This window comes from Haemaphysalis longicornis, unplaced genomic scaffold, assembly GCF_048455015.1.
Source record: "Haemaphysalis longicornis isolate Haplotype H1 unplaced genomic scaffold, Haemaphysalis longicornis Haplotype H1 scaffold_9, whole genome shotgun sequence".
Classification (NCBI taxonomy): Eukaryota; Metazoa; Arthropoda; class Arachnida; order Ixodida; family Ixodidae; genus Haemaphysalis; species Haemaphysalis longicornis.
The window spans coordinates 153,992,024-154,019,299 of record NW_027526460.1 but is presented as its reverse complement, the minus strand read 5'-3'; the positions used below and the strand labels follow the sequence as shown (position 1 = coordinate 154,019,299).

General features: G+C 49.1%; 1 protein-coding gene across 1 annotated transcript in view; it reads left to right on the top strand.

The window, feature by feature from the left end:
* LOC144153502 (uncharacterized) overlaps nt 1-19,610 on the top strand; it is a 78,788-nt gene extending 59,178 nt beyond the window's left edge. Inside the window, exons 10-12 of the mRNA XM_077685138.1 lie at nt 2,714-2,971; nt 4,061-4,172; nt 19,313-19,610. Of these exons, the coding sequence (XP_077541264.1) occupies nt 2,714-2,971; nt 4,061-4,172; nt 19,313-19,475 (533 nt within the window). The 3' untranslated portion in view covers nt 19,476-19,610. The remainder of the gene's footprint in view (nt 1-2,713; nt 2,972-4,060; nt 4,173-19,312) is intronic.
* The last annotated feature ends 7,666 nt before the right edge of the window (nt 19,611-27,276 follow it).

Below are 27,276 nucleotides of genomic sequence, written 5' to 3'. Positions count from 1 at the left end.
CCTCTACCCTCTGGTAGCCACGCGGCCGCTAGTTGACGCGCTGTCAAACTGCTCGTGAAGTTGTTTAGTGACGTTATTGTTTGCGAAGTACGTGTACGAAACAATACTGCGGAGAAACCGTACTTGACCTTAATTTATTTAAACTGTGGGTACCGTAAGTTTTGTGAGGTAGAGTTCATAAAAAAAATGGCGGCGTATCTGCAAATGTCGTCAAAAGACGATAGTCTTGTAGACATTTGCCAAGGAAATGCCCCCCTTTGCTTTCCCGCTCACCTCTCATGCTGTTCCTGTACCGTCGCGCTCATTCCAAGGTAAACACACTAAAGGTTTGCGCAAGGTGATTTGAATTTACCGCGTTCCACTGCTACAGGCCGGGTTCCTCGATGCCATCGCTGCAGTACGGCGAAGACGCGCGTGAATGGAGGCGGCCGACGAGAAGGTTTATACAGCCGCGTGGCCGTGCTCCACGTGTGTTCCAAACAGAACGTGGAACCTAGCTAGTGGAACCTTTCGTTGCTGTTGCCGCGTGATTTTTCATATGCCGCCAGGAGGCGGCGGTTTTCTGCACTAAATGTAGAATATCATTTGCTATCGAAAAATCAAGCACCCATGAATTTTTTAATAATGGAACACTGTAAATATCCCTTGTGTACTAATTTCCGGTCTTATATTTGCGCAATGTCTTGTTCTTGTTCAACAAAGTTGAAAAGTATGAACATATAAACCGGGCTTAGACGTTTACATGTCGCTGGTATATATAAGATTATTGCGCAATACCAAATTTACTTTGTCCGGGCGGCTGAATCGAGTCACAGACAGACAGACTGACAGACATAAAAACAGACCAAAATTTCTGGGTTTAAGTAGCCCAAGAAAGACTATCGCCTTTAAAAGACATGTAATTTAGCTATCAAGCGGGCAGCGCTTAAGGCATTTGCGCTGTAAACAAGACTTGAGTTGTCACAGCCCATGTTAGGTGGGGCATGTGAGGAAAGATTTGCACTATCAAATAGCGGACGATGAGTGGCCGAAGAAGAGCCGCCACGACCGAGCACCTCTTGATAGTAGGACATCATCCCGATCGCAGACGCGGAGCGCCAGTTGATGCGGAGGCGCTGCGTTCCCACCACTGAATCAGCCCGACGCGCGTGTTGTGTAGCTTCTGCATACGTCCAATCACATCTTTGGTGCTTTTTACCAGCCAGCCTGTTGGCAGTGCCGTGCGCAGCAGGCAAAAAACAGCACGGAATAGGATTGACGCCAACAAATTCCGATTCTAGTTGAAAACAAAAAAAAATGTTACGGGCAGACAATGGCGCTGCTAAGCTGCGACACTCCACCACTGGGTTGAACGCAAATCATGCGTGGCATTTACTGTGAGTGGAGTGCGAGAAACGGCGTATTACAGGCCTTAAAGTACGAACAAAGCATGCGGATTGTGCAGAGCCAATATATTGGCGTCTGTTTTACAGCTCGGAGTACTCAGGGGTGTAATCAGATGCTGATCAGAAATAGTGGTCATAAAAACATGAAAAGGTTCGCCATAAGAGAGGGAGAGAATTGGTGCTTACGATTTTCCATAGATCCATCGACCACCATTCCTTCATTTTTTATGAAATCACTGTTGTCCTTTTTTACTGCCTCCAGAGACGCCTGTTTTATTTTACTCCATGTAAACCTTCGACCTATTGAAAACGGCGGCAAGCATTACCGTTTCATTATTATTTCTAGAAACCTCTGTTATAATAGGTGTTTTAATACCTAGAAACTGTATACAAAGAAACAGTGATGTTTTTGTCCCGTTCATTAGTCTGTAAAGCCCTGAATTAATTTTAGGTTGTACAATTACGGCTTTTTGTGCTTGTTCTGGCTTCTATGGATTCTGCGCCCACTATCAGATGATTATGAGGTTGGTATCACATTTCAAACAAAAGAATTAAGGGATCAAAAATTTCAAAGACGCCCGAATTATCTGTGATCGGGAGCGTTTTTAGAGCACCTACCTCTCCGATGGTTATTTGGTCAAGCCACGTCGCTGTATTCAAGCCATAGTCGCTGTATTACAGGCCGGGCTGCGAGAATTGTAAATCGGCGCTAGAACAGCTACCGAACGTAAAACCGCAAAGAGATTTATATAGTACAATTGCGGAACCCAGCACCACCTGGCTATTTCAGCCATTTACAACTCATTTCGCGACAACAAATTTTGGGACATTTGAACCCGCTTCTGTCCTCCTGACGCCGAAACATTGTGACCTCCCCTGACGGCTGTTTTCAAGGATGTGCATCCAGTGTGCTTCATACTGATTTTATGAAGCTACCTTATAACCTAGTCGTCTCTTTCCAGCGTGAAGGTCAGAACGAATTGCGGCTTAGTAAGCAAGGCGAAGATTGGAAAGCAAACGATGAGATGCAAACACGATGTAGAAGTTTTCCGAACCGCCTGCCACGGAGCCACGAGGGGCACGTCCTCGTTGTAATCCTGCATCACTAATTTCACTCACGACGAAGCAGGCACGCGTATTCACCCAGCCATACCTTGTTGGAACCACTACATTTTATATGCCATGCCGCATGTAATGAAGAGATGAACGGAGGACTGGGTTGGGCACCGCAAAACGCGGTTGAAACTCCATAGATGCCTCGTAAAAAACGAATTTTACTGTAATTGTGACTAAGCCAAACGTATGCTCCTTTTTTTGTGCTCCTGCAGGCGACCTGGGGTATTACGAGAAGTCCGGCCGCGTGCACTACGTGGAGCGCTTGAGCGAGCTCATCAAGTGTATGGACAACCTGGTCGTTCCCTACGAGCTGGAAGAGCGCATCCTGCAGAAGTGTCCCGGGGTGGGCGACGTGGGCGTGGTGGGCATCCCGGATCCGGACTACGGCGAGATACCCACTGCCTTCGTTGTCCTCAAGGAAGGCTGGAAGGGCAAGGTCACCGAGGACGACATCAAGATAACAGTCTCTGGTAGGCGCACTCGGGGCGAGGATGTTGCAGGTTTAATACTTGTACAACTCTGGGATCTCTCACTACTACATAAAGAGCTGAAGAGGGGATTGAGGGATTGAGAGGCCATTCTGTTCAGCTGGCGCATCGCAATTATCCCAAGTTACCAGTTGTCGAGATTAATGCAGTATTTGTGGCCTTCGTTCGAGTTGGTATATAAAATTGTATTGGAAAAGCAGTTTCAAATGTTTAGCACCCGTGTCGGTTGGTTGGAATATTTCGAAAAATATACAGACCAGCTGCCGAGCTGGCGCTCTAAAATTCACATTCGTTCTCTACTGGCATCTTTTTAAGTGCTGTACAGTGCCTGCCACCGCAGCCTCTGCCAGTGTACGCGGCGCTGCATAGCCTTGTCTGCAGGGGCTAAGGTGTACAGTACGACTACGTTCAAATCAAGCGCAAGTTATTCATAGAAAAACGTGTGGCCGGTGTCTGTAGCAGGGTCTCGAATTCCAAGTTGTCTGTGACATGTTTGTTGGTGTCTGTCAAAGAAAAGGAATAAAAAGGGGGCAGACCAATTGGCGGCAGAGGAAGGGCAGTTTGCTGTGAAGGGCAATTCCCTTCCACATTAGTAGGAGAACACAAGAACCACAGGACCCGCAATTCTCCGACTGTCTGCTTCTACAAAAGGACAACATAGGCATTTCCGTTTCGGCTGTCCCCCAAAAAATACAGATTTCTAGCTTTTATAGCGTGCAGCTTGGCTCAGTTCTACGCCCCAAGGCGACGTCACAAGAGCAACTACATTTCTCTCCCGGCTTAAATATAAACTTGCGCCTGTACCCTTACCTTGCAAGCCCGCTTTGCGGTTGTACTAAGGTTAGCAAGCCCAGCATGGAACCAGGGGTTGCGAATACAGATAGAGCGCATTGTTGTAAAAACGGTCGTGCAACAATAAGCAAGCTATAAGCAGCGGAAAAACGCAAGTGCTTTACATTGCTAGGTGGTAGGATTCATTCTAGGGTTTATACAATAGGTCAGGTAAATTATTTCCTGCCTTTTTTATGGCGTGATTAATACTTGTCTATGGTTATTCCTCAATTTGCGCAGACGCACTCGCAGAGCACAAGCGACTTGGGGCCGTGCATTTTTGCGATTTCCTTCCTCACACGGAAACTGGAACGGTTCGTAGGTCGGCGCTGCGGGAGGATCCGAGATTCAGGTACGGCCAAACATCGCACACCTTATCATATCCACGATCATTTATGCAGAAGCTTTGCCTTTAAGAACAGCCGCCGCGGTGGCTCATTGGCTATGGCGTTTCGCTACTGAGCCGGAGGACGCGGGTTCGATTCGCGGTGGCAGCCGCCGTTTTTCTGATGAAGGCTAAGAGCGAGAACACTCGTGTGTCCGAGAAGTTGACACACGTTATTGATCTCCAGGTGGTCAAACATGATCCGCAGCCCTCCACCACGTCGCGCCTCCTCGTTTGTGTAGCGTCCGCGCGTTAGATCTTAGAGTCAACCAATAACCTGTACGAATGCACCATACAAGCATCGTTTGAAATTTTCATTAGAAACATGGGCTTTTATTCTAACTGCTCATTATTATTTTCTGTTTTTTTTTTTGTTGTTTTCGTAAGGTCATTGCTACAGGGAGAGAACAAAATCAGTCGTGGAAAAAGCATATCTTCGTCTTGCTAAGTGAGCGCAGCGCTCATTCGACTGCCCCTGTAGGTGTGGCGGTCTCTCTGCCTTCACAACTTGTCTGTTCCGAAGTTCGTGTTAAACCGCAGTTAAACGCGGAGGTCTTCGTGTCGCTGGTCACAAGCCGAAATTGGAGATTTCGGCGTGTGTTTGTCGGCGGTAGCCGACACTCTAAAGTGTCTACTTGACTTGGGTTGCAGTTCAGCGGAAAAGAGAGATGCGGCTGAAAGGCTCCTGTCGTAGAATGCCACAGTAGAATGAACAAGTGCAACTGCAAACCGGTCGCCAAGTTCTGTTGGATGCCGACGTAGTTAGAGTTGAGGCTGACGCATGCGTGTTTCGTTTGCACCGAGAGAGCTGCGTCCTGGTCTAGAGAAAGCTCAAATTGTGCGGAGGTCACTCTCTGCGTATTCATGGAGTATTCGATGAGCAATTTTTGATGAAAGGGTGTTTGTGACACCCTGCTACTAAAGTGCTACTAAAGTGCTGCTACTAAAGTGCTGCTACTAAAGGCTGCTACTAAAGGCTGCTACTAAAGGCTGCTACTAAAGTGAATGCAGTTAGGTTTTTGGGTGTTGTGGTTGACGTGATGGCTAGTGCTATACCTGCTTTGTCTTGTTTTACACAACGTTGCGTATTCACACTCGCAGCCGAACGTTTCTGGATTTCTGCAATATCTAGTGTATAGCGGTGGCGCGCGCTTCTCGTCTCATCCAATTGAATTCAAAGTGAATTTGTCTGGGTATGGCTGCTATGTGAATTTCGACGTGGTCCGTGTTTGCGCGCGTCAATAGAGAGCTATAGCAGATAGGAAAAACGGTTCCGGTAGGGTAACGTCTAGCGTCTGGACGCCACCGCGCATGCGGAGAACCCCACCGTAAACCGGAGCGACTTGGCCGGACGGTACGTTAGGGTTAGGTTAGGTTAGGTTAGGTTAGGCTAGGTTAGGTTAGGTTAGGTTAGGTTAGGTTAGGTTAGGTAGACGTATGCTTGGCTCACGCGTAGTCGAACGGATTGTGAATATGAAATCGTTTAAGAAAAATGAGAGTCAAACAAGTGAAATCCGCGCATTTCCTACAGTTCAAGCAGCAAGCGAAACACGGTCCAAACCCAACTGCCGTGGCTTGTGTCATCGAGAGACGCATGTACGATAGCTTCTTTTAGATTAAATAAAGGCGATCCGGCTACATACCTGGTATTAACAGCCACATTGGGCCCGTCTACAAACCGGCGAATGAGTAACAGGAGGTATGAGTGCGAGGGGCTTTTAAATAGAACTAAAACCTAGAAGCAGCCAGCCGTATGTACTGACAGACCCGCTTGACCTGCTGCCGCTATTGGCGTATACGTAAAATGTCCGGTTCATATTCACGCAGTCGCTAGTTCGAATCTCTGAAGGGGCGTTGGATATATATATATATATATATATATATATATATATATATATATATATATTGTGAGCACAGGAGTCATCGTTCTCTCGTAACTGCTAGTCGAGTGGCCAATCCCACCTAACAACTCATCATCAGTGTGGCGCACGCGATCACCACACCATCTTCTTCATCTTTCATCCTCGCGCCTTCTTGACCATCGCTTTTCGCAACGGCCTCTCGGCGAGGTTGCGTCGTCATTAAACGCGTCCTTCGAGTCGCCCGTGTCCGAGTCTTGCACGTGGTGGAGGTGCACCTCGATCCACGTACGCTCTCCCCGGCTTCTCCCTGGAGCTTCGCTCAGGTCGGCGTGTCCATCTTCCCACTCACAGCATGCCAGACGGCGATCAGACCAACCCTGCCGATGGCCCAGCACCCGCAAGCCCGCTTGCCCCAGCGTGGATGATCACCAGCCCGCAGCGAGACCCTCAGAAGTTTTCAGGACTCCCTGGAGACGACGTAGAGGATTGGCTCGACGATTATAACCAGGTGAGCGCCTTCAATCGGTGGGACGATAAGCTCAAGCTCGCCAGCGTCAGTTTTAATCTAAGAGAAGTCGCTAGGACATGGTACCTGAATAACAAGGAGGACTTAACTGACTGGTCGCGGTTCACCGCAGAAATACGTCGAATATTTGGCACGTCCACTTTGCGCTCAGACGCGGCCAAGAAGAAGCTTGCTGAACGCTATCAGCACCCCGCCGAATCGTACACGTCGTACATTGAAGACGTTTTGGCTTTATGTAAGCGAGTGAACCGAGAAATGGCTGAGTCTGATCGAGTGAAGCACATCCTCAAGGGCATTTCTTCCTTTGCGTTCAACGCGCTCGCCGTGCAAAACCCGACCACCGTGGGTGATATCGTGGCGATTTGTCAGCGCCTAGCTGATCTCCAGGCCTTGCGCCTGCAGCCATCATCATCCGACACACTTGTACCTGATCAAGGCAACCTGCGCGCCATGATAAGAGCGATAATTCGCGAAGAGCTGCATGGGCAGACGTCATCGAGCTTTCCGGTGGTGCAGCCCCAGACATTCGGCTCCAGTCTGCGGGAGATTATCAAGGAAGAATTGGCCGCAGTCACGTGCACTTCACCTCCGAAGCCCGACTTTCGCGCCGGGCCTGCGCACTCTGATGTGGTTGCTATGCCACACATCCCTTCCTCGCCATCCGTTCCTGAGGCTCCCCATGTTCACCTGGCCCCCGTCTCCGCTGCATACCAACCGGCCACTTACCATGCACCATACTACCCACCATGGCGGCCGCCTCGCCCAACATGCTACTACTGTGGCATCCGGGGCCATATTTCCAAGTTCTGCCGACGGCGCCAGCGCGATGAACGTCAAGCATTTTCTACTCCGCCACGTGGTGATTCCCGGTACACGTACGACTACCGACCGCAGCCATTTGCCTATTCTCGCCGCCGCTCACCTTCTCCTCCGGACTCCGTTGAGCATCGTGCCACCAGCAGGTCTGACCGCCGCCGATCCCCTTCACCTTTCCGTCGATTTTCGTCTCCCCTCCGTCCAGCCTCTCAGAACGTCGACCGCCGCGCGGAAAACTAGGAGCCGCAGTTCAGGGAGGTAGAACTGCGTCACACGGAAAAAAGACAAGTCCTCCTGACCGGCCATGCAATATTTTGGAAGTTGTTGTCGAAGGAATTCCCGTCGAAGCTTTAGTGGACACTGGCGCGAGCATTTCCATTATTCATGCAGACTTGTGTTCGCGGCTACGGAAGGTCAGAACTCCTTATGTTGGTCCTGCTCTACGCGGCGCCAACAAAAATGTGATTCAGCCTTCCGGGCAGTGTACAGCGCGTGTATTCATCGAAGGCATCCGCCATCACATTCTCTTCGCAGTATTAGCCCCATGTGCTCATCAGATGATCCTAGGTTGGGACTTCTTGTCATCAGCATCTGCTATCATTTCCTGTCGTGCACCCGCCCTTTCTCTTACTGACACGGCTTTCGACACGGTACCGGACGGGCGAATACATCAATTGGTGTCAACTTCCGATTTTGTTCTGCCTCCTGGAGAATCCGTGTTTTCCATCACGTCTGACAGCATTGTCGATGGCGATGCGCTCATCGTGCCAGCTGGACACTTCATTCCCAAAGGACTTATGATACCGGCATGCCTTGTCCGTTTTTCTTCCGCTTCAGCTCTCGTAGCCGCTGTGAACACTACGACTGAACCTATTTTGCTACCTCAAGGCGCTACTGTTGCTTCTGTGCCCCGCGACGATCCCGTAATCGTTCTTCCGGTCTCCTCGCTTTCATCGGACCAACCGAGCCACGCATCAAAGCCCTCGCCCTCCTTTTTTGCTAGCATCATCAGTTCTGACCTCACCTCGGATCAAAGAGAAGCATTGCTCAAGTTGTTGACTAAGCACCAAGGATCATTTGACTGCTACTCTTCCGTCCTTGGCCAGACGTCTGCCGCAACCCATCGAATCGAAACGGACAACTCCTGCATCGTCCGTCGCCGCCCATATCGTGTGTCTCCGTCAGAAAGAAAAATTATTCAGGAAAACGTGGATGATATGCTGAAGCGGGACATCATTCGGCCCTCATCGAGCTCTTGGTCATCACCCGTTGTACTAGTTCGGAAGAAAGACGGAAGCGTGCGATTTTGTGTCGATTACCGAGCCCTGAACAAGATAACTCGTAAAGATGTATACCCGATGCCGCGTATCGACGACGCTCTAGATACCTTGCAAGGTGCACAATTTTTCTCCAGCCTTGACCTTCGGTCAGGATACTGGCAAATTCCTATGGATGAGGCCGACAAAGAAAAAACAGCCTTCGCCACACCAGATGGTTTGTTTGAGTTTAACGTTATGCCTTTCGGGTTATGCAACGCGCCTGCAACCTTTGAGCGCATGATTGACAACGTTCTTCGTGGCTTAAAGTGGAAGACGTGCCTCTGCTACCTTGACGACATTATTATCTTTTCCTCTACCTTTGACGAACACCTTCACCGTCTAGACGTAGTTTTAACGAGCCTCGCCAATGCTGGCTTGCAAATAAACACCAAAAAGTGTCGCTTTGCGAGCAAATCAATCAAAGTTCTGGGGCATGTCGTCAGCAGTGATGGAATTCGCCCCGATCCCGACAAGATCAACGCCGTAGTTAATTTTCCGCGACCTCTTCATCAAAAAGACCTTCGAAGTTTTCTGGGCCTGGCATCCTACTTTCGTCGATTCATCCGTAATTTTGCCCAAATAGCGTCGCCACTGAACAAACTACTAGCATCTGCGACCCCTTTTACCTGGTCTGGTGACTGCGAAGCGGCATTCCAGACACTCAAGGATGCCTTGACTTCTGGACCGGTTCTCTGCCACTTTGATGATGGTGCTCCCACTGTACTCCACACGGACGCCAGTGGACACGGTATCGGCGCGGTCCTCCTACAACGCAACTCATCATCAGTAGAGCAAGTTGTTGCCTATGCAAGCCGGACTTTAACACCTGCGGAGCAAAACTACACTATAACGGAAAAGGAATGCCTTGCCGTTGTTTGGTCCGTCCAAAAATTTAGACCGTACTTGTACGGACGTCATTTCTCGGTTGTGACTGACCATCATGCGCTTTGCTGGTTGTCGTCACTGAAAAATTTGTCGGGCCGCCTCGGTCGTTGGATTCTCCGCTTACAAGAATATGATTTTACAGTGACCTATAAGTCAGGGAAGAAACACATGGATGCGGACGCTCTTTCCCGCTGCCCGTTGTCGCCTCAGTCAGATGATGAGCATCCTGGTGTTAACTCCCTAATTTCGCCGATTGCACCTGCACATTACGATGCCTACAACTTGCCTGATAACCTGATCTCTCTGCAGCGGGCCGACACGTACTGCCGAGACCTCATCAATCACCTCGGCGGCTTGGCGCAGCCTTCTAACAGTCGCTCGCGTCGCCAGCTGGACAAATTTCGGCTTTTGAATGGCGCTCTGTATCACTACAATTACCATCCTACCGGCGACAGATGGGTTCCTGTGATTCCCCGATCGCTTCGCAAAGAGATTCTAGAAGTGTTCCACGATGCCGCCACCGCTGGCCATCTGGCGTTTCGCAAAACGTACGACCGCGTCAAGAGCCGGTTCTTCTGGCCTGGCCTCGCCACCAGTGTCGCCAAGTATGTTGCATCTTGCGCTGCTTGCCAGCTCCGAAAACATAAAACCACGGTACCTGAGGGACAGTTACAACCCATGCCTTGTCCGTCCGCTCCTTTCCACGCGGTGGGAATCGACTTGTACGGGCCCTTGCCATTGACGACAGCAGGTAACCGTTGGATCGTCACTGCGGTAGACCATTTAACCAGATACGCCGAAACTGCCCCGCTTCGTTCCGGCTGCGCTTCAGAGGTGGCTCATTTCTTTCTAAAAGACATATTCTTGCGACACGGCCCTCCCCGCATTCTTCTCAGTGACCGCGGGAAAACCTTCCTCTCAACACTGCTGAATGAAGTTCTTCGCGCTGCTGGTACCGTCCACAAAACCACATCGAGCTACCATCCCCAAACAAATGGGCTTACTGAGCGATTTCACCGCACCCTCTCCGATATGCTTTCGTTTTATATAAGCCCTGACCACACGAATTGGGACACCGTTTTACCCTTCGTCACGTATGCGTACAACACCGCAACACAGCGAACTACTGGCTTTTCGCCCTTCTTTCTCGTTTACGGCCGCCCTCCATCTTCCGTCCTCGATGCTGCTTTCTTTTCTGCACCTGCCTCTCCGCAAGCGGATGTCCCAGGAGAGTTTGTCTCTCGCCTTGAACACTGCCGCCGTCTCGCACAGTTGAACACCCAGGCCTGTCAAGAAGACCGCAAGTCTCGTCATGATGCCACGCATCGGACTGTTTCCTTTCAACCAGGTGATGAAGTGTTACTTGCGACTCCAATGCGTGCAGTGGGATTATGCGAAAAGTTCCTTCCACGTTTCATCGGTCCTTACACCGTTCTGGAGCAGACTTCTCCAGTTAACTATCGAGTGGCTCCTACTTGCCCCACGTCCGACCGTCGGCGCCGCGGAACTGAAATAGTCCATGTCTCGCGCATCAAGCCATTTCATCGGCGCCCACCGTCTCTTTAGCGCCCGGAGGGGCGCTTCCGCCGGGGGGGAAATATTGTGAGCACAGGAGTCATCGTTCTCTCGTAACTGCTAGTCGAGTGGCCAATCCCACCTAACAACTCATCATCAGTGTGGCGCACGCGATCACCACACCATCTTCTTCATCTTTCATCCTCGCGCCTTCTTGACCATCGCTTTTCGCAACGGCCTCTCGGCGAGGTTGCGTCGTCATTAAACGCGTCCTTCGAGTCGCCCGTGTCCGAGTCTTGCAATATATATATATATATATATATATATATATATATATATATATATATATATATATATATATATATAATACTGCCTTTAGCGCTCTTGAGAACTGAAAACAAATATTCCAGCACAGGAAACGCCACAGACTCACGAAGAATTGCCAAACGGCGTACAACCCAAGTCGCTCCCAGTCACGCTCGCAGTCACGGTAGCATGTCCGGTAGTTACGGTCTGCTATAACTTAAAACGAGCCCTCCCGGTACGGTCCGGTAACGGGTACCGCGTACCGTACTGGAACCGGTTTTCCGATCTGCTACAACTCTAATATCTGGGTATTGCCTAACGTTTGTGTACGGTAAAGCAAACGCTCGAGAACGTCCCTGCTCGTCGTGGTCGGCCGAAGTACTTCTCGTTGGCTTATGGGGTTGGCTGCAATGTCTTCTTTTATTATGTCGAAACGTTTCAGAAAAAGCAGTTTTTTTACCAAGGTAGTTAACTAAGGATTAAGGTCTACCTTTTTGGCTTGTCACACCCGCGATTTAAGTTACCCACCTCGACGATGGGGAATTGTGAGGTAGGATACAAATCAAACCAAATCAAATCAAATTTATTATTCGGGAGTACATAGAGAGGCAAACTGGGCCCGCCAAAGCCAACAAGTGAGCTTGTGCGGAGTCGCCCGGCAGTAACGGCCTTCACTTCTGTAAAAAGCACCCATTGACGCCGATAACTGGATAGGGAGGTAAAAAAAGACAAGCAACCGAAAGAAGAGAAAACGAAAAAGTAAAAGGGAGGAGAAAGGAAAAGCAAAAAATACACAAACACGAAAAACGAAAACAGAGACAAACAAAAAATACCATAAATCAACTTCGGTTCTCCTACATGGGTGACATCAAGGAGGTTGTATAAAACTTCTGGAGTGGAGGGCTCCAATAGCCGGCAACGCGGGGAGGTGAAGCAGGAGAAACCGGTCGGCGGCCATATTGCCGTGGGTAGAAAGGGCGCTTAGCTGGTAGGGGCGCTTAGTGTCTTGCGTGTTCCTTTCGGTTTACACGGGAGATACCGATAGCGAAGTTGGATTGTTCGATTAGGTTATTTGACGGAAGCCTTTATTTCGCCTTTCGCATAAACTATTGACGTGATTCGAGCGGCGAATTAGCGTTTGCATCTTTTCAAGTGGTGAAGAGCCAAGTTCTGTGCTATTTCTGTGCTAGAAACACCACTATTGCTTTGATTTCAATAGAATCCGCCGCGGTGGCTCACTGACTGAAGTGTTGTGCTACTGAGCACAAAGACGCGGGTTTGATTTTGGGCCGCGGCGGCCGCTTTTCTGATGGAGGCGAAAAGCAAAAACGCCCGTGTGTTCGAGATTTCGGCGCACGTTAAAGATGCCCAGGTGGTCAGAATTAATGCGGAGCCCTCCACTACGACGAGCCTCATCGTCTTCGTTGCGTCGGCGCATTAAAACGTCATAATCAATCAATCTTTCATCTGAATAAACGTTTTTTTGGTGTCTGTAAGCTTATAGGCCACCCCTTAAATATTAAAATTACATGTTGCACACCATGGCAAGAGGTGCCGCCTGAAAATGGCTACTAATTCCCGCATTTCACGCTGGAAAGTGCTGTACCCCGCGGTTCTAGCGTGATTAGTGGGCGCTTGCTTCTTCTAGCAGCAGTGCCGGAATTCATTAATGTTAATCACGCAACTCTCACACCCAAACAAGCTTTGTCGGAACTGTGTATCGAGACGACTTGTTTTTAAACAGTGCTTCAACATGCAAGTTTTTTGGTTCATACGACATCCCCATTGATGGCACATGCACAAGGCCAAATTAAGTAGCATGCTGAGTCACTATGCGGCCCACACTTTAGAATTCTCTGTTTCCGTTCATCGCTGCCATTTCTAGCATTTCCTTGTATTTTACAAAATGTATATGTAGCACCTTTAAGCTGGTCACAGCTGTTTCTTTATTCAGGGTGCACAGTCTATACGATTGATGCACATTCCGTGTCTCCCTCGCGCTATTTTTTTTTCTTTTTTTCAGGAGGTCACTTAATTACATTCTCAACTTCGTTAACCACGCACATTCGTACGCGATCAACCCGCTATTGAAAAGAAAACTGTGTGCAGGAGGTTACTGTTGGCGTTCACAGCCTCGCTAACCGTGTACGTTTGCACGCGAGTAGCGCCTGCTGTTGATTAACACGGAGACGAAGAACGCGGGAGAGCATTGCATCAATGAATTGTACAAAGCTAAGCGAAATGGCTCGGCTAACCTCGCTTTTACAATTAAACTTCAACCAAAAACCTGCGAGTACTCGCGTAAGGCGGGCTGAGCGCAAATCAAATATTCGACGGCACTGCCTCGGTTTATGTCGTTACTACACAGAGTGGTCAAGTTTAAGTCGAGAGGTTTTATTATAATTACGCGCTTAAATTCCCGTAAAAATCACCTCTACAGTGATGTTATGCACCCAGGAAAAAACGAAGGAGGTGGTAACTATTGATGTGGGTGGCCTAATTAACTAATATGCATTAATTATCTTTTAATGGATGGAGTAAACAGGCATGTTTGTATTGCAAATTTATGTGCAATCGTGTTTCTTCGCAGTATCATTTAGCAGAAATCTTCAAGCGCATCTGTGCTCCGAAATATTGAACTGCGAAGTTTAATTGCCGTTCGCGTGATTACGTATGAAAGACAGTGAGGACCGGCACGAAGCCCCACCTGCCCATCCCACACACTTTTGTCACGTGCCTGCCGTGAATGGTCTTTAGGTTAACTACGGGGTGGAGGCATAGACAAAAGTGATAATTGGCGCCCTTTCCGTCTTGGCTGGCGTTATCGCAATCTGCAGTACTCGGAATCGCTATCGAAACACAGAACAAAGGGGCGGAGCTCTGCGCCGGTCATCGTGTTCTAGCATGCGTAATCATGCGAAGGGCAATTAAACTTCGCAGTTCGGAGGCGGTAGAAGAATTCTGCAGAATGAAACTGCGCAGAAAAACGATTGCGTCTAACTTTGCAAAACAAACGTGCGCGTGCTTACTGCAGCCACTAAAACATTATTAAGCAATGTTAGTTAAAAGCCACCGACATTAAATTGTTAGCACTTAATTCTATGTCCCCCAGGGCGCACAACTTCACTGTAGAAGTGGTCGTCCCGTAAATCTACGCGCCTTTTTTAAAAAAAACACCTGTTGACTTCATTTTGATCCCCCTGTATATATCTGAGCAAACACTCTGCATATAAATTAGTGCGCAAGCAGAAATTTCGGGACACATCATGTGTGTTGCACTTTCTGCTTCCGCACTACTGCCATTGTTTAATAGTATGTCACATGTTTGTTTAATAGTGTTAAACAAACACGTGATCTCGCGCAGTCGTGCGACTACTGACCACCGCAACTACGAGTGGAAAGATTTGCATATCTGCGTGAACAAGTGCGTAAACAGGTAGGTGGATCGGCACCATACTGCACAAATAGTGGGAAAGTGTACACTTATAACGCTGTAGTACTCGTTAGACACAAAACGAACTAAGCCCAAGGTTATCCCAGGCGTCTTCTTCGCGCGACTAGCGCAGCCGAATGCGACGAACGAGCACAGCTTTGCTGATTTCTACAGCTTTGTAGTGTGCGAAAAATATTCACGACAAACTAAGCCATAAATGCACTCATTCGAGCGTGTAACACCGCAAGACTTTCAGCAGGGAGCCGGCAGAACGCTACCGATGCGGTGCGGTTGCTGCGACGGAGCGAGTTTTTTGCCCAAGGCAAGATGGCGGCCGTCGGCGTCAGTTCTCGACAGCCGTCTCCACTCCAGAAGTTCTTACAGCCTCCTTGGGTGACATTTTCCTCATCACCCAGAAGCAAAATAGAAAACAAAAGAAATAACAAACTGTCACCACACACATGCATACTTCAGCAGAATTCTAATGCTAGATTAGCAACGCAGAAGTGTGTTCGCGTAGTTGAAGAGAACAATTCGTCAAGATATTCGTTCAAGATAGCAGGTACATAGTATGGCCTTGCAGCCATTCCGTAATATGTACGAACCCTTGGCATCATATAGCGAGGTATGTGCCGCCGAGGTATAGGTTGAACATTGGGAGTTCAGTAATCCGCACACCACAAATATTTTAGCATTACTATTTGCTGAAACAATATATCGAATGACGGCGTATACACTATACGTTAGCCGACCGAAGGCGAGATATCGAACTAGATGGTCCGATTTTGCCACCCGTCTGCCCCCAAAATCAGATTTGGTATCAAGCTAACTTCCTAGATGTAGTTCACTAGTTTCAGTGGTATAGCCAAATATGGTGCACTCCCTGAATTGACCTTTCAGCAGTGCCAATGAAGAGACCACTCGGTGCGAAAGCAATGGGGTTTCAGTTCACCGGCTGGCGAAACACTGAGGAAAGCTAAGCACTTGTTATGAGCCGTGAAGGCGAAAGCATTATTATCCAACAGAACGTTAGACTGTGCTAGTTAAAGTGGGTATGTTGGCATCGCAGCCGATAGAAATTTCTGTATTGACCATGAACCTCTGACAGTAGCTGCCATCGTAACTGGTCTATCCAACTAAGTGAATATGTGTTATCTTGAGGTCGCAGCCAAATAGGACGCAAGCTTTTGTCGGGGGCTGTTACATCATTGGCCAAGTCCCTTCAGTAGTAGAAGAGAGATTTGATTGTATACGTTTACATCACAGCTAATTTGATACCAGTGATTTAACGTGCGTTTACGATGGCAGCTGGCGGCTGTCAGCTTCACCAGTCAACCCACCTAAGTGGTTATGTTGAGAAGCCTATATTTATTCTTCATGTGTGGCTGTCACGAAACGTGAATTTCACGGTACATCAAGCGGCGTGCACCGCTGGCCGAGGTTTGTTATGTTAATGCACACAAATTATGTGCGTGTACGCGAAGGTCACCTCCCGGCAGCCAGAAGCATCGACCCTTGTGGTCTCCAAGAGACAATCTCGACTCTTACTTCGGAGGCCTTGGCTTCGATTACGGTTTCTGTCCTCAGGTTTCTTTGGTAGCGCCTGTTAGTTTACCTTTTACAGCGAAGCTGTGTATATCTAGGGACAACCGTCTGCTTGTCAGTGAGCAAGAAACCTTATGAGGTATCCAGTGCGCTTCGGCGAACAAAACCGAGTGCGGGGGCGCCAAACTGCAATAAAAGGGAAGACGTCAGGCTTTGTTGCGGCGACACGTGCCATGTCCCCGCGTTTGTTGCGTAATTTGCGAGCCACATACAAAAAGACAAGACAGTAGATAGCGCTTTATGACGCGGAATAGCGCCTATAGCAGCGACGGGAACCAGGTTCCTTGCTGCCACTTGGAAGACGGCGCGGTGAGAGAACGAGCGGCGCCTGTGCCGCTGAATGCAACCGTCGCAGTCGGAGCAAGTCGGCGGTCCAGCAGAACAGGGCCGCGACGCCGCACGCAGCGTCTATGTCGTGCTAACCCGGCAGCGCTGGAGGAAGACAGGACCCACGACGCCTAGCGCAAAATGGCGCCAAGACGGCGACGACGCTGCTGCCAGAAAATACTAAGCTAAAATGTGACGTTGAAGGGCTCGTACTACGGTACCATTGTGTTGTTGTCACAGCTTCGCTGGTTCGCTGAGTAGAATGCATGAAGAATTTATTGTCGGTGCGGCGCTGGCATTTTGAAAGCGTAGCTTTACTAGTTTCGTCCAGTGATTTCGCGCAGGATGCGCAAGGTGACCTTTTGACCGGAGACACACCCCCGGGGACACACCCATCAAAGCGTATCATCTGATTCGCCGGGCCCGATGTCGGCGCTGCGCACACGGCTCCACTTTAAGTCGTTCGACAGCGGCGGCCGCGTCGGGAGCGGTCGCTCAGCTGATCAGCAGGCGACCGAACCAGCAGCCTCCCATGCATGCGGCGCTGTGTTGTCTCGGGCGACGCGACTCGTCTCGCGCCCGGCGAAGAGGAACGGTGCGTTCGCTGTGAATGAGCGCCGTGTTCGCCGGGATCGCCCAGCCTCCTCCTGTAAGCGTTGCACGCACCCGAACGGCTTTGAGACGTGGTCGGCGCACAGTCAAGTCAAAGGTTAACTAAGCGAAACCAAGACGCAACCATACTAAGCCAAGCTTTTGCTTTGCATATCCGCGGTAACCTGAGCTGAGCCGCAGCGATTTATTTTGAAACCGCGCTTCTTCAGAATCTGACACGGGAACTCGGAATTTATGCTCGACGGGCCATTTAATGATCTCGCCTTAAAACAATTTATTATAATGGGAATCATCTAACACAATAAGGGCAGAATTCATTCAACAGCGTGAAGTTAGGCCTCAGTGACTATTGCATTGTAAATAATTTTTATACGATCAGCTCAATTGCGGTACTGACGTCACACTTCCATAATGGTTCCTTTAATAGGCGTGATTGCAGTGCAGTGCAATGAATTAGCTGTGAGCATAAACTGCTGCGATGCAGGATTGTGCTATTTTGCAGAGACCAATACAAAGTTCCTCAGCGCATCTTTACAGTTTTTTTGAAACTTAATACGTTACAGCACGCGTTCTTTGAATCTTGCCTCGTTCCAACGTTTCGATCCCACATGAACAAAATATTACCTGAGACAAACACGCAGTATAATCTAAAATGACGAAACGTGGAACGGAAGTTGCAAATTTTAGCCGTCCTAAACCAAAAGGTATCCATGGAGCGACATATCCGCTTCATTGGTACGTCTTAATTCCGCGGCAAAAGCCATTTGCGGCAAAAGCCAATTTCCCAGACAACCCGTTATTTAGCCGGTAGGGAAACTTAAGGGATCGCGCGTTGGAGGAGAAATAGAATAGCATGTTTTGTGGTCATCCTACTACGACATAAAATTTTGGGTTATTTTTATTGAACAATTTATGGAATACGCTTGAGTTCTGGGAAATACTAGGTGACTAATTCCGTGTAAGCATAGTGCTCCTACTTCATGCACACTATACGAACGCATCAAACCTTAGCGTATTCTATAGGCGATCGTTTCTGAAAGCTTACAATGCCTGATGGCAGGTTTCGCATTTATTGTAGAAACCGTTGGGACATATGATATGAAAAATAAAGCAGCCCCACTGACCGTGAGAGGTGTCAGGTGGGGAGCACTGATTCGTCAAACGTGCTGTGGCGCACCCCTTATATAAGTTTCAGCGTGGTGTTTGTGGTGTTTGTACCGAAAGTAGTCAAGAGAGCGCGCCGCAGCCCCTGAAATATAAAAAGACGCAGGAAGGAGTTTTCATTTTTAAGGGTAATACATGCGGTAATTTATGATTTTTTTTAATTTAAGTTTATTGTGTACCTTTTGTTGTCCTCACCTCGGCAGGCTCCGCAGCAGTGGCGCAGCGCAAAGATCACCACCAACCCTTTGCATTGAGGAACGGGTGCTTGTGTAGCCCAATGTCAGCGACATCTACATCGTATAGCGAGGCTCCCAGGTTCCATTAAAACCAGACCAATCGGTGTTCTTTTCCAAGCCCCTGTTCCGGCTCGTGATGCCGCGCTACGCGTTGCGATGGTGACTAGACACCGTGGCTACGACGACACGCCCGGCCTCAAAAGTGCTCCGCACTTAAAACTGCCATGCTACAGACTATTCTTCAACAATATTGCAGTTCCTTGTAAATCTACAAGAAAAAAGCGTACACAAAAACTGGTATCCTAATTACTAACTATACCACTTCTGGCACGGTAACAATAGCTTTAACTGATAGTGAATCGAAAAACATACCGAGTACCCCGATTTCTTTCATGAATATTACCTTAACTTCCTTCTTTTCGTAGAAATGGGAACCTGCACAGAGACCGAATGCTTTAAATCCTCCTGTCTAAACAACTCGAATTTCCTTTTTTCTCGCAGGTGTTCTGGCGAAAGCACGTGTGGTGCCCTAACTGCGGATTCCCACAGTGCAACCGACATAGAATTGCCCGCTGCAGACAACCCAATAATCCCCATTACGCCTCCATCTCCTCAAGACTTTCACTCGTGCCTTGGAACCCCTCCCAATAGCCAGCCCAAATAGATTACGGGAGTGCGCCTGCATGAAATACAAAATTTACGAGAAAAGAATAACCATTGTGTAAGCGCGGATTGCGCTACCTTGTACAGCTTTTTATGATGTAGCTGAATGAAAAGGATAAAAATGCCTCCGTCAGTCCGTCTGTCTGTCTGTCTGTCTGTCTGTCTGTCTGTCTGTCTGTCTGTCTGTCTGTCTGTCTGTCTGTCTGTCTGTGTCGCTCTGTCTGCCTGTCTGTCTGTCTCACTTTGTCTGTCTGTCTGTATGTATGTATGTCTCTCTGTATGTATGTATGTCTGTCGGTATGTATGTATGAATGTATGTCTGTCTGTCGGTATTGCGCTTGGTCGATCGTTCAGGCGCATCTGTCTCGGTGTTTGTATGTGTGTCTGTCACTCAAACTATCTAAATTATTTAAACAATAAAAAATCTTCTAAGAAAGAAATCAAAACACCACATCGTTAATGTTGTGTTCAGAACAATTTGTAGCCTATTCACCAAACGTGTAGGTGACAGTGTGTTGGGTGCCAGGCCACTCCCAAATCCCCGGAAATGACCTGGCGGATGAGTTGGCCGCCACCGGTGCACTCCGAAGCACAGTCGACATAACAACACTACTTTACGCATACCTCAAGCCACACACACACAGAAAGACACAGAGAAAAACGTTTATTCGAGCTTAGTGGGAGTGGCTCCACAGTCCGGGAATCCATAAGGTGAGCAGAGCCTTCGCTCTGGATGCGGGGAGCTGCTGTACATCTAGATGGTCGCTGGTCACCTGGTTCTCCCACAGCTCAGGGGTGGGAAGAGAGGATCGGAGAGGAGAAAGTTTGGGATTGCACCCACACTGTATTATAATATGCGCTAGAGTTCCGGGTTGTGAAGAAAACTGGCATACAACAGAGTATTGAGTAGGAAACATACGATGCAGGCGACCTGGGTGAGGAAAGGTATCGGTTTGTAGTCTGCGGAGCAGCGATTCTTCTTCCTTAAATTAGTGCAGGGTGATCTGGACGGAAATGTTGTCTGTCGCACCGGTAATATTGCGTGATATCTTGATACGTTACGAGCGCGATTGACGATGTGGTCTCCTCGGCAGCCTGGAGAGAGATGCTTCAGGATTCCTGATGAGCAAAGTTGTTGCCCGTCAGGGAGGAATGGCTAGGAGTCCAGATGATACCTTTCCAGTGGGGTTGATGTGGTAATAGCGGCTTTAAAGTAGAAGGGGCCACACTCCCGGCTAAGAAGCTCCGGCAGGCAGCTTGGGAATCCGTGATAATGTTGGGTAATGCGTGTGTATGACGGCTAAGGCGATAGCTAGCTCCTCGGCAACCCAGTTTGATGATGCCTTGATTGACGCACAGGTAATGAGGGCTCCCTTTGCCGTGGCTGCGGCTACTTTGTGTTGATCATTAGGGTAGGTACTAGCATCCGTAGAGGCGAGATCTGTTCTTTTTCCATAAATATTTCCACGTGATTGGCTTCGGGCTTGTGGCGGCCGGGATGGAGGTCAGGGTGCATATTTTTGGGTAAAGGGCGAACGTGGATGTTTGTCATGTGGTAAAAAGAACCCATACCCGAAGGGGGATTGGCCCGAGAAGAAGATTAGGGCCCTAAAGACAAAGAGAAAGAAGAATCAGAGTACGAGATGCGAGAAGGATGCGGAAGGGCCAATGAAGAGCATACACGGAGTGATTAGGAGGAAGAGGAGATTATCTGACCAGCAAATCGGAGCCTGACACGATAGAATGCGAGGCGAAGAGGAGGACGACGAAGTTGTAGCAGAGAGAGTGGAACGGGTTCTTTGGAGGAACGGTGGGAAGTTCGGGCCATGCCTGCACAACGCACCAGCGGCATCGCACCGTTTGTCAGCGGGCTGCCCGGAACCACCGATTACAAGCGGCTTCGCTCCGCTGGCCTCCTGCTGACCGGCGGCATCGCACCGCCGGCGACCCGTCTAGCCATGCCCCCACGACGCACCAGCGGCATCGCACCGTCTGGCAGCGGGCAGCTCCGGACCACCAATGACCAACAGCTTCGCCCTGCTGCCCTCCTGCTGAGCCGCGCTGCTCAGCGAAGCCGAGTCATCGCACCGCGGTCATCCGGACCACGACGCACCAGCACGGGCCATCGCGACGTTCTGCGACGTTGGGTGAAGCGTAAGCCAGCCGACCCACTGGGCCACGTCATCGGCATCGCACCGTGATAGCGGCGGTAGGATGTTTGGATTTGGAATAGACAGTTAATGGGTTATAGTGACTATCTGACTAGATTTTTGGGATAGTATGAGGTTCTGCTTGTTTTTTGTGTATTATATGACACGATTGTGAGTTTGTTATGATTGCGTTCGGTTGAGTGGTTTTGTGCTGTAAATATAATGTGTTGCCATTGAATGAATCAACTTGAGCCTCATTTCTCGGCCGCGTGAGACGCGTGACAATGTTACTTCTCCAATGGTTCTTTAAGGACCCACACGCGCGCCGTCCCATACGCCCGAAACGCCGACAATGCCATCCCAGTCTCCTTACCTGATGGCGTGGAAACAGCCTAACCCAACTTCAACGACACTCCTACAATGGAATGGCAGAGGCTTCCAACGAAAAGCTGCGGCACTTACTTTAATACATCACCACCCTTTACTCTAAACCAGCTGTCATTGTCCTCCAGGAGGTGAATGCTCACATCAAGCTCCCTGGGTATATCCCCTACGGCCAGCCAAATAATTGCTCCACCCTCACACTTATTCGTAACACCATATCTGCAGTTGCGCACGTCACCCGCAACGGGGATGTAATCATGTGTTCATCGAGCTCCTATCTCCATCGACCAAACGTAAATCAAGCCTTTCCGTTCTGAACATTTATTGGCGCCCTACCCAAAATGCCCCCGATATGTCATCCACAATACGCGATGCTATCGCTATCGCTAAAACCGGCACCCTCCTTATTCTCGGCGATTTCAATGCTGCCCATCCCCAATGGGGCTACACGGACAAAACAAAAAGGGGCGTCCTCCTGGCCCAAGCAGTTGATTTTCAACTCCTGCTGCTTAGTCACCCCGGCTTACCAACAAGAACGGGAACCAGCACAGCCAAGGACACTTCTCCACACCTCTCTTTCCTCAAGGGCACCTTGGACGTACTATGGTCATCAACTCACTCGAACCCTGGATATGACTATGACATTGTCCAACTCACCATTCGCATTCATAATTACAACGTCAAGATAGGGGTTATCCGGCTCACCAACTGGGATGTTTTTTGCAAGGCCAATTCTTTGCGCCCCATAGACCTGGACCAACCTTTGGCCGGCTGGCTTGATGACATAATTCAAGCAGTCCGAATGAACACAAAAAAAAACCCGCATTTCCCCGAAGGGGAGCATGGGGAAGTGCGAATGCACGGGTGATGCTATGAGGGGGAGTTATGTTGAACTGTGTTGGCATTCGCCCGTTAGTTGCATTTAACACCCCCGCGTGATCAAGTGGGGATTCACACACCCCGTTAGTCGTTCTCTGGAAATCTTGGTGAATTAAAGTGTATGTTCGAGGAGATCACACACACACGCAAGTAAAGTGAAACGACAGTATTTTTTATTCAGCACTTGTTGGTGTTGTCGTTGCAGTTGACGGTCATTATGACCGCCTTGTGGTCACTGAAATGTACGGTCAAGAGTTGTTGCAAGACCGCGCGTATCAGACAGTTCCTCGCAAAGGCCAGGTCGATGTAGCTGCCGTTGATGGTGGTGGGAGCCTCTAGCGGTAGGCACGTCATGGAGTGGTTGGCGAGCGTGTATTCCATCAACCACTCGCCGCCCTTTCGCACGTCCACGTTAAAGTCCCCAACAACCACGACCGGGTCCGAGGGCTTTACGCGACTGGCCACACTCTCCATCGCTGCGTCCACGTATTCGACGACGTCGTCGCGCGAGATGTTTGGCGCGAGGTAGAGGGCGACGACCACGATTCCGTCGCCCGAGTACGCGTCGGTGTAGACGGCACTGTACGGCAACTCGTCCCTGACCGGCGAGGTGGACACGGCGTGCGACACGAGGTTCGCGTAGACGTGACCGACGAGGTAGACGCCGCAGTACTCGCCCCGACGTCCTCTCCTGGCGAAGCAGCAGTCGTCGATGGGGAAGTGGGAATGCACGGGTGATGCGAAAGAATTCTTCTTGGCCAATCGCCCTAAGTGGGTATGTGCTAAAGAAATTAGGAACTCGTCTTGGCCAATCGCCCTAAGTGGGTATGTGGTGCGGACGGACGGACGGCGGTGGACGCGTGATTCAGGGTCGCTTAAGAAGTGCATTCGCACTTAAAAACTATAGCCACTTTTTTGTACACCCATAGCGTGGATGCTAAACTTTTACATCTCTGCGAGGCCCGTTGAAGCTTAACAAAACGATGGAAACGGCAACGCCTCAGAATTGCAGCACTTAACAAAGCAACCACTGAATACGCCAAACACCTCTCCAAAGGGAATTGGCTTCAGTTATGCTAACACCTCCAAGTTACCCTCACCACCACTACCAAAGGGTGTTCTACCTTTTGACGAAATTCAGCAAGTGTACAGAGGGTCAATTCCCGCTTTTTAACGCACCCAATCGTCAGCGTCGATGAGGTGTGGTGGGAATCATAGAGTTTCATACAAATAACTAGAGGGGAAACTGGCGCTAGTGTCAACGCGAACATAGCAGCGGCGCTTACGCTTCAATGGGAATGATGGGTATTTGTGGAACCGGGTTGCGTAGGATCAAAACGGGCTTATGGCTGCGCAAATTGTGTTTTTTGACAAAAAAGCTCTAATTGCCCGGCTCTCCGTTTACAAATTACATGGCAAACAAGAAAGTTAGTAACGAAAAACCAAGTTTGTACGAAAAAAAACCGCGCGTTTAAATAAAAAGCAGACGCGGAATCGAGGGGGTTTGTGGAGCAGGTTTGCCATTTTCTGCCAATTACAGCAGGACGCGAACTTCTTTAAAAACTTCTTGTAAAAATTTCGGCGCTGGTGTTTGTAATAGCAACGCCGCCTGTATAAACACTGCCTAACGCGTGAGCGAAAAATGGCCAAACAGCCACTCTCCTGTTGCTCTCTCCTACCCTTCCCCGCTCCGTAGCCTTCCAGCGTGCTTTCGTGTCCGCCAGCCAGCGCCGCTTCTCGGAAACTATGCAAAATAGTGGAAAGTTTGTTTATCGTTCCCGAGGCGGCGCTCCTACGCCTTCTTGTTTTTCACCATGCCTGTCTGTCTTGGTCTGTCACTGATAAAACTTCCTTTGTCACGAAGCAAAATCCCTTGCACTGCCGCAGGCTGATGCCGGCTTTGCACGCTTATCTACTGGGATCACAGGCCCTGAAAGTTTCTGAGTGGGGATCCCACCTCTATCCCCTCCGCATTTAGGTATTACTTTGACCCCGCTGTTCGCACTCCGCATCCATACGCACTTTTAAAATTGAGGACTGTACTGTAGAAGCGCCCGGACAGTGTGGCGGGATCCCAGCTGCTTATCCTTTTGTTTCCTATAATTTTCTGAAGTTTACAAGCACGTGATATTATTGGAAAGTAATCGTAGAAGTGAGCGCCTGAAGAAAAACGTGCACACAATTTTTTCTTCTCTAAATACTCCAGAAAGAAAAATATCAGTAAAATAATGGCTTCCCCATCCGAAAATATCGTTTTTCTGTTAGCTATATGTCTACCCGACAATCAGTATGTTCTTACACTATTTCAGTCAGCCTCGGTCTTTATCTTTGGAAAAATGCAGCAAGTATGAAGCGAGCGACGCGTTGAACGAGATCCCCAGTGCGCCACAGAACTAGCGCCCCGTCGCGGCTAAGATATAAGCGAAACGGCCCTTGGAGCCCAACAGGCAAGCTGACAGACACACGTGGTAGAAATGGGTGCAGCGTTCGCGACTCGCGAGCAGTGACGTAAGGCGAGATGTCCGCCGGCACGCGCCACATAGCGGATCAGTGCCTGAACTAAGCGTCCCTACCCTTCCCATTGAAAAGCGCGCGACGCGTCAGGCAATGTTAATACAGGCGGCGTTGGTAATAGTAAGAAAATTTTTGTGCTCATAAGAAAAAAGAAACTGATTACCTTTGGAGAAGGTATATAGTGATATACATCAAGCTGCGTTCCTATCAGCCGCCGGTGCTGCTGTTCTACGCCGTAGGAGCCGGCGTTCGCACGAAAGGTGTGGCTGTTCCAAGTGATTCGCAACCATCGTCAGCTTTGACCAGCTTTGACAATGCATTGCTCTGCCGAATAAGCAGCGCCGCAACTCCTAATTAGCAGACAACTTCGCCGCACAGAGAGCCGTCATTTGTGTACATGCTCGCTGTGCGACAATGCATTGATAACCCACCCAATTCGCAACTCTGGTTATAAAACATTCCACTCAGGGTGGCGTCCGTGCACGCGAGGCATGCAGTTCAAGGAGAAACGTATTTCTGATCACTCCTCCCAACACCCCGCCTAGGCAAATGCGTTCATGTAAATCCAAAACGAAAACTAAACTGCCTCCAATCCATAGTAAGTTCTGCGAGCCATCGAGCGCCAATCCGAATCCACAACTACCCATCACGCCCATTGAGGAGTACGATCGCAGCGCCAGTTTCCCCTCTAGTTCTATTGTAAGAAACTCTATGGCGGGAATCGCTCTACTGCGGAGCATTTATAATTTCACCAATATAGCCCTGTGTTTTAAACCATTTTAGGGAAGCCGCCAGAAAACAGTCCAGAAGAGTCATTTGCCGTAATTGAAAGTTCTACGGATACATTGAATAAAAAATACACTTTGAGTCACTCACTTAAGGGTAATGGTATTAATTCGTTCAGAAAAAGGACATGTGCTTGAGCTCAACGGGCCCATGCCGAGCACAAGGGTGTTACGTGACAAGAGGATAGACACACTAATGCGTAGCGTCAAATTTCTTGAGGCAATGATGAATAGGATGCGGAAGCAATGTAGATGTTTTTGAATTCGACTGGTAAGGCTGAATATATGTGTGTGGTTTTTTCACCTTTCCATCACGTTTTCGGCAAGGGTGTGAACGTTTAATTTGTTACCGATTTCGTCTACTTTGTATCCGTCTTTGTCTGGCCGCCTTTGCAGAGCCATCTTCGTATTCAGCATTAGCAAAAATGGCAAACGTACGCTGCACGAAGCGGAAACAAGATTGGAGGGTGAGGGACATGAAAAGAAATTAAAGAAAATTGGTATGGAAAGTGGGGTGCATGAGGTGGATATGTATCCCGTTCTGTCAAACGCCATCATATGAAGGCGCCGGATCTCTTCGTCAATCACAAATATCGCCTAATATCCGGTAGATTCAGAAATACAGCCGCGCTGTAAGCATTGCGTAGTAGGAAACATTCATTAGGCCGACTACAAGCTAAACGCTGAGAAGTTCCAGAATTGAAGCAGGGGTATCCGCAATGGTTGCCTGTCCACCGTTACCAGTTATTGCTATGACATTTGCGTAGATAATTATCAGCAAAAGAAAGCATATGTCCTTAATGCGGAGAATTGTTCCTGATTTCTCCTCAGTTTTACCGTGTTTGGTAACCGATACGCGGAGCACCGTAGGAGGAGGCCAGTGCTTACTCTTCTGACCCCTGACGCAAACCACGACGCAAACTGGATGGGTTCGCCTTCTCCAAGTGCGTATACACGAGTGGAGGATGTGCCCATGCCGTCCAGGCTAATTGTAGGGGCTTTATACTCTTCATAATTAGCGGCCCTTCTGGTGAACCAACAGTTCTATGGCGTTCCCTAGCTTCACCGGGCCTGTTTTTAGTTTTATATG